We start from the raw sequence: 8245 nt of genomic DNA on the forward strand, positions 1-8245 counted from the left end.
TGATTGGGACAAAAACCTCCATCTAAAAAAATAGTTTTGGCATTGCTGTGATTCAGAATGAAGGCCATCACAACTTTCCACTACTAAGGATGCATAACACAAGTTACTAGTCAGTAACGTAGCCTTCTTGGCCTACTTAACATTTTGATCAACCAAAGCCATTGCTTCGCGAATTTCTCCACACACAAGAAAGTATGTAAAATGCATGAAAAGAAAGCCATTTGTATTTCCCTCATGGAGAGATCTCTGGGATTCTGAATTTTAATATCCCAGAATGGGAAGATACGGCCTGGGTGCTTTGGACCACGAATGTCAAAGAGAGGCTAGTTCCACTGCAGCCGCAGAATAAAACAAACGAAACACTTTCATTTGAAAATTAATATATTTCTATTTTATACCTTTATTCAGCTCTGTAGTGCCACCCTTACATTTTTGCAGCAAGTTCCGTACAGTATTTTTTTTTCTAAAGGGTGTTGTGTTTAAATAAATATCTTATAAAATAAAACTTCAAATAAATATTCAGACTAATCAACATAATGGTAAAACATAAAAGAATCCGTAACTTTTGATTGATATACAGGAAGCCAATTGTACCTAAGCAATGCAATAACTGGATTTTGTATATAGGGTAATAGAGCCTGATGTTAGCGGGAGACGGAGTCGGACATTCACCTGAATGTACAATGTACCAATAACTGGAGTTCTTCCTTCATATGGCACCATTCACAGTATTAATAATATTGTATATAGAAAAATATATGAAAGTAACTATAACAAAGAGCAGGCTCTTGCCGTGTTCACAGCCCAAAGAAAGCAAGAAAATGCTCGTGAACGTGACGTCTGGTTAGATCTCTTCGAAACGTGCCCGTGTTTCTGCCTCTGATTTCATCAAGGTCCAGACTGTACGCTGAACTGTGATCCTACACGTGCTCCAGACATCCAGGCAATAAAGTGTCACTGCATCATAGTCCAAAATAAAGTTGTTCTCTTCCGGATCCCAACAGGTTCAGTATGGCTTATTCAAACTGATTACAGTCCTCTCAGGTAATGATTGTTAGGTAGCGGGCTGAGCCCACTCCGCTGCATAATTGTTAAACACGCACCGACTTTTACAAAAACAGCACTTTGTCTCCTGATTTTTTTTTCAGATTGCCAAACAGCTTCTAGGAAAACCATGTTGACATAATGCAAATCTTGTAAGAAAATTCAATTATATGCTAGTTACAGTGAATGAGTGTCCCGTGTTGCAAATTTGCAAAGTTTGTGCGGATGGTGGGGGAAGTATTTTTGGAAAAAGAAAAGTCGTTTCTAGGAAAACCATGAACTACCGCCCATAATGTAACAAATCATTCCCTGGCTACTATGCTCAATATGGGTCAATTTGCATTATAAATGCAACCATCATTACAGTTTCAATTTGCACAAATGCCGATGACCCAAGAACTTACATGCTTAAAATACAAATACATAATTTAAGAAACCGTTTTGATCAGAGATACTACAGGGCGAGAGCGTTGCAATTCTTAGATATACTGTTACTGTTCTTACCGCAGACGTCACTCTAAAAGGGCAGACCATCCCTTGGGATAGCCGAAAGGATTTGTGTTTTGAATTATTTAGTAGCCGCTCTATAATAACTAATTGGGAATAGTCACAGGCCATTCAAGTATAATCCTTAAAACGATATCCTCGTTGCACAGAGCTCGTCTCCGTTGCACTGGAAGTCCCAATGCTTCTCCGCAACTACTGTGACGAGGCTTCCCCTTCTACATTTGTTTTTCGATTGCCGGTGTCTTGGCAGCCAGGAGGATCCTGGATACTCCTGGCTGCCCTCTTTAACCAAGAGATTCCCCCAGTCTCCAACCCACGCCCCGCTGGGGTTAATGAAAGAAAGGTCAGCGAAGGTTGAACAACCTTGGCTCTCTTACCTTTCGATCCATTCCACTCTCCTGGAACGTTTAAAGTCCTAAGGAAAACCATTCCGGTTGACAAGCAACCCTGGTCCATGGGTTTTGCGCCTTCCTTTCAGAAGACAGGCTGTATTTCGAGCATAGTAATGTTATATTACAAAGAAAACCCCGAGTTTTACTTCATGTAATGAAATCTTATTGGACTTGGATAGAGAGACCCATGCAAGACCACCGTGCGACCGAGTTGATCGTACTATTCCTTATATTTCAGACTTGGCAATTTGGGGAGGGGTGGGGAGAAGAACTGAACTTACTAATTGTAAATTATTGGTCAGACAAATAGACTAAAAAGAATACAAGCCTAAAAGTGCTGACGATGCCCTTCTGAAATGCAGAATCACTGGCCAAGAGTCAAACTTGATTTATCTCGATATGGAAAAAATACAGAAGAAACACTTAATCTCTAGTTTCCTATAACAATGTTACAATGTAAGAGTCACACTGCAATTCAACAAGGACAATGTTAAACCAATGCTGTAACTCTGCAATGGCTGTTTTAAGTGATTAATTTTAGTCCCCTTGGGGAGTGATGAAGCAGATAGTCTTACAACTAATTAATTAATAACATAACTAGTGTAACTAAAATTTCGTGAAAGATGGGATGAAGTGTAGTGTCTAAGCGGAACCTTGGGAGGGCGATTACGTTAAAAAACAACCAGATTATAATAGGTTCATATCTACATGGAATAATTTATACACTTGTCGGCAGAATTACAGGCAGTAGGCTGGCGTGTTTTAGCGAGATATCTTATTCTGGGATGGGATGTTGCTTATCAGCGGAACTGAAGTCCCCAGGGTCTCACGCTGCCACCCCGAAACGAAGTCATTTTATACAGCGGAAATGACATTTGCCAACACGTACTTGTCAACATGTGGCGCAATAACTTTAGTGCCAAATGTCGTTTAAGCTGCACTTTACCATCCTAGAAGGACCCAGGCCATTTCAGCACGCGTTCCTTCCCAGTAAGGAAGCCCTATTTCGGGAGCTAGTGAAGAGTTACGCGCATTATACTTCAAAGTTAAAAAAAAGTTTGCCGTAAAACTGAGAAATCCTACTTCTTCGCCATAAGTGTCCCAGCCCAACTCTCAATCCACCCACGGCACACACAGTGTCAAACTTCCAACATGTTGAAATCCATATTTAGCCCCTGTGTAACAATGTGTTTCCTCTTAAACGCACAAATCCACCGAATCTGAATAGCAGCCCACTATAGTTAGCAAACACAAAGAATCACGGCCCAACCATCACTCTTCGAATGCATATGAACCGACTAAGAATCAAAACGGTTTCAAACTTTGTCCCTCCCGTAACCGATCTGCGTGAGTAACTGACGGCAAAATACATAAATAATTGTATCTGTGATTGAGGAGAGGGAGAATATATTATCAATGGACTATATCGCATTTCTAGCCAAGCAATAAATATTTAATGCGCTGACGGAAGACAAGTTGCATGGTTTTCCCATAAACTGAGTGGTTTACCAAGGACAGGTCCATCTAGCAAATGGGCTCAGTCCCGAGGTCTCTAACTGGAAGTGAGAAGGAAGAAACAAACTGACTTCCGAGTCTCAGGACCTCCGAGATGGACACCCATCAAGTCCCGGTGAGCACCCTTCAGAGCGAGGGCTGGGGACGGGGGAGGTGGGCGACGGAGAAAGAACATTTAAATTCTCTCGGTTGGTGTACTGAAACTCGACGCCGGGTTTTTCAGCCATTCAGCCACAAGAGGAAGGGTCTGAGCCTGCAACGAACACAGGAAGAACCCACAAGAAGGTGCTTAACATGGAAGGGGATAGATGGTCCCGATTCCCTGGGTAAATTATAAACGCTCAAACTCCAAGATAGTCATAGAACCATTAGATTTTCAGGAAGATGCTCTGTACAAACATCTCGCTGAGAGCCTACACTCCACTCTCTCCTCCCTTCTTGCGCGCACACACGTGCTGGGGTAGTCTCGGCGCCAGAAGTAATTCAATCTCTCTTGGAAATCTCTACAGTGAGTGAAGAAAGCTTTGGAGGTGTGCTTTCTGAACATCCACAGGGTTAATATTGTTCACGGTAGAAGGGGTGTCTTGGTCATAAGGGTTTGTCGAGGGTTTTAGGACAAGGTGCCTTCGAAACCTTCCTGCACACGGTATTGGAGTTCTTGCACCTACAGCCCGGCCTCTTGACGCCGTCGTAACATCCCTGGCAGACCCGGAGGCATCCTTTAGCCGGCAAATAGCACCATAAGCAGGGCAAGAAGATGGAGATGAGGCCCATGGCGGTCCAACGAGCGCAGCAGTGGCCTTGGCTGCAGGAGCACGGATTGTCCGCACAGTTGTCCTCGTCGTCGTTGGAACAGTGGTAGAAGAGGCCCTTGACACAACATACACACGTGCCGTAATCTAGGGCGCTCTGGAATGAGCAAAGGCACCTCTGGTCACAGAGCCAGCACGAAGGCAGAGTCCTCGGGGCTGTGCAGGAGCCGCACTTGCACTGCCCGCATTCCTCGCACCGCAGTGAGTGTTGGTTCCAGTCCTCGCCACCCAGAGTCTTGTTAAAGTCGGGTTTGAGGTCAGCCTTGGGCTGCGCCCTGACAATTCCTTGGGCAGAAGGGGATGAGCTCACGCTAACCAGCAGTCTCTGGTCGGAGGTGGTGCTGCTGCGGGACGCTGAACTGACAGTACTGGTAGATCTGCTCAAGTGTTGCTGCACCTGCTGATGGAGCTGCGTGGAGGAGCGTGGTTCCACGCCCAGGCTCAGCTCCGTTGTCCTTTCCCACTTCTGCGCCGCGCTGGACGGGCTACTGGTCGCGACCTTCGCACTGAGGACCATGGGCCTTTCCACGTAGTCGTTGTTGGCTCGGATGGCCCGGATCTGATCGATGGAGAGCACCGGACCCTGCATCTCTCCCGGGTCAGGATCAATCCGCAGTCGTCCCCTGTCGTGAGCGAGCTGGAGAGAGAGGGGTGACTCCACGTGCGTTGGGGCTTCCATCAGACTGCGACCGGTGCAGGCCTGCGGGCTGGCTGCTCATCGGTCAGACCTGTGGCGAAGACAGGACGGAGAGAAATGTCAGGAAGAGAGTACTCACACACTGCCGCGGACCCGCCCTCCGCCTTCATGTCTTGGCGTTTGGGGGCCCTCCTTTCCTACCATACCCATCCAGTTAACCAGAAATAAGAGAAGAAAACCACTTTACCCCTCCCAACCTAGCCTCCCCCACCTGATCCAAACATCGCGCCCGGCAGAGGCTCAACATCCAGCCTTTAAGTCCTTAAGTTTGGAAGAAGGGAGAAAATATTTAAAACAATTAGGCGATTCAACCTCGTGCAAGACATGACAGGTATCATACACAGTGTCCGGATTTCATAATCATTTTTACCATAGACTGGGCGACACGGTAAAGAAATTTGCAGTCGGAATGGTAAAACATCTCTTTCTAGGTCTAGGACTGTCTTCGTTCCTCCTAAAGCAGCAACCAGTTTTATTTACACATTCAGCAGGACCATTAGAAACACACTGAACTCCAGCTCACAGTTCACACACGCACTCTCCGAGAACGGATTCATCATGACTTCCCTGCTCCATCCACTTTTCCCTTTCAGTCACTGCTGGTGGGGGGTTAACGCCGAGGAAACATTGCTGTTCATCGGCCGAGTGACACCTCGCATATCCCGCTTTCAGACCTACCTACCCGTTCCCAGTCACTTAGAGATATTCCGCGTCAAAAGCTCATGGTATTTTACACATGCCATAGCCCGACAACGCACAGCTGAATGCAAACCATCTGTTGCAAATTCAAAATCGTGACATTGTTTAGCAGTCCGGATTGCAAAACAAGATTCAATTCTACATTCTTTTCCGAGCGTAACTGAGTTTACCCGCTTCCTAGAAATAGTCATCACTCTCTGCGGTGCGGCTGTAGTCAAAAGTGCTGAAATGTCTAACCATGTTCATTGTTCTAGATGCAGGAGGAAGCTGGCTCCAGAGACAGTCAGGACGATACTGAAGCGGAGATGAAGACCCGGCGGAGCGCCATGCTCTTCCAACTGCTATTGAATGGCAGGGTGTTTGCATTTCCGGTTGTGTCGAATCCGATACAGCAAGTTGGCATGAAATGGATACTACATGGGAAAAGTCAAATACTGGACGGGGCTATTAGACAGCGCTACGCACTGACCAGGCTCCGCTGTAAACACATGCAGAACCACCCATTCTCTTCGGCACTGGGACCACATGTAGGAGAGAGAGTTCTCCGCCAGCCTTCCACATAAATCAACCCTCGGGGGCCCCACCCCATCCCACCTAACTCCGGGCACACTTAATGTTCGGGGCACTCCCCCGGTTAGAGATTCGTCGGTGGGAACTGAAAATCCAAATGAAATCGCAGACACTGAAATACAAACAAATGCATAAAAGTAGCTGTCCAATAAATATGTTTAAGAAAAACAATGCCCCCCCCCCCCCAGTTAAGGGATTACACATTTACCATAAAATTCAGGTGAAGACTGGCCCGGTCTGTGTTCAATAGCCAGAAGGAAGTGGACTTTACAGTCTGGCTTTCGGTCTTTAATGGATAGGGCTGGATCCGTTTCTCAAGTAGTTACAGTAAAATAAGGCTGCTCTTAGGTTTTGATCGATATTAAATATAATCTCCTCCCCCTCCCTTCACACCAGTAACAGTATGCTGCGGCGGGGTCTAGTTTAATGCAGTCAGTCCCCTGTGTTAAGAGATAAGTGATCAATGATTGGAAAGATCTTGGCATTTGTTTGAAATTAGTGTTAACCTTGTGCAGAAAACCAGCTCAAGTCTGGCACATTAAGTGTACAGACACGACAAAATAGAATATATAACGAATATACACACTTAAGCAAGCCGTGTTATATTGTAAACCGGCGTGCAGGTCCCTCACCTCGCCAAAGATGTCGGTTGTTCCTTTGCGATGCTGCTGGGTGAACTGTGGCAGTAACCTTGTCTGCTGTGCTTCAAATGCAGCGAGTATCCGATCAATGACAAGCTCCTGGAGTGAAGGGCGCTGTGTCCTGGGCTGTCAGAGACTATCGGCGAAGCATACCCCTCCCGATGCCGCAACAGCTCTGCCAGTGACTCAGATACACTTCACACCAACAGACGATGATTTTTTTCCCCCAAACAAACAGCACCGTCCCGACTCCACACTCTCTTCAGTATGCAGTGATTTGTCCGGTTATAGCTAATGGCTAAATGGCGTCATCCACGTGAAACTGAATAGGCCATTTGCCGTCCCAAAGGCTTCTCCGCATCCGGTCGTGGGCCATTGGTGAAGCTGAAAAACTATTTAAAGCAAGCTTGTTAAATAATCGGCACTGACGGAGCAAATGTGCTCCTCGCAACCTTTGAATTGCGAGTCGAAGTTTTTAAACCCACCCCAAATGTTTCGTGCACTGCGAGTCTCCACACGGGAAACACCCTCAGATTAACATGTTCTCCCGCGGAGATTCATATGATCTTTATGCAAAAGAAAAGACAAGGCGATGGCAGGGGTAGAGCGGACATGCTATTTATACGGTATACTTGGGAAGAAGGCAAGCATTTTTGAAAATATTGATTCATATTTTCGATCCATAGAAAGCCATTACCGATGCTTTTAAAACCACCTAGGTAATCTCAGAGAGAGGGGGGATGACAGGACTGAAGATAGTGTCTCGACTCCCCCCAGGTCTGATTCCCTGTCACCGAGCAGCTAATTGCCACCTGTTCGCGCAGTTTGAGTGGCATTTTAACCTGGCCACCTGTTATGCTGAAACTCTGGTGCTTTTTCTGTATGTTCATTTTCTCCGATTTTGTTTGTTTAAGATGATTAAACTCCACAGCAGTACTGTTGAGAGACTTGCGTCTGCTAAGGAACAATCGGTGTATGAATTACAGCAAACCTGTAACAGGTGTTTGTCCCGGTTACAAGCGGAAGGGTCTACCAGAAACATCAATAAAGTTTGATTTAGCGCGGAAGGTGACTGAATGGCGTAAGAAGCCATTCACAATCCCTGTTTTCTCCTGGCCATTCTTCTGAATCATCTCCCAACATATGACATCAGGGCACAGAGGAGGGACTCCGGTTCGGTCTCTCACTTAGTGGGAGGTCACGGGGTAAACAAAGCCTTTGAACCGCTTGTCGAAAACATACAGGATTTGGCATGAGCTGGACTCCCTTCAGCATTCATACAGCACAGTAAGCTCTCATCTATGACCTTGTGACTGAAAACCACAAAAGAGCAAAATCTTGCCTCCAAAGAGACTCGTTGTCACGTGC

The 8245-nt window shown here is 46.1% G+C and overlaps 1 protein-coding gene across 4 annotated transcripts; it reads right to left on the bottom strand.

Moving 5' to 3' along the window:
• Positions 1-363: 363 nt before the first annotated feature.
• Positions 364-7369, bottom strand: LOC140734410 (protein sprouty homolog 2). 4 transcript variants are annotated; one of them, XM_073058317.1, is made up of 2 exons: positions 6869-7369; positions 364-4998 (listed from the first exon to the last, which is right to left on the bottom strand). In XM_073058317.1, exon 2 carries the CDS (start codon positions 4947-4949, stop codon positions 4047-4049), a length of 903 nt encoding a protein of 300 aa, XP_072914418.1. In that variant the 5' UTR covers positions 4950-4998; positions 6869-7369; the 3' UTR covers positions 364-4046. The 4 variants fall into 4 exon arrangements, with proteins under 4 accessions (XP_072914418.1, XP_072914421.1, XP_072914419.1 ...); XM_073058320.1 differs by lacking the exon at positions 6869-7369 and adding an exon at positions 6445-6831; XM_073058318.1 differs by lacking the exon at positions 6869-7369 and adding an exon at positions 5904-6407.
• Positions 7370-8245: the final 876 nt, after the last annotated feature.

This window comes from Hemitrygon akajei, chromosome 10 (genome assembly GCF_048418815.1).
Source record: "Hemitrygon akajei chromosome 10, sHemAka1.3, whole genome shotgun sequence".
NCBI classification, from domain to species: Eukaryota; Metazoa; Chordata; class Chondrichthyes; order Myliobatiformes; family Dasyatidae; genus Hemitrygon; species Hemitrygon akajei.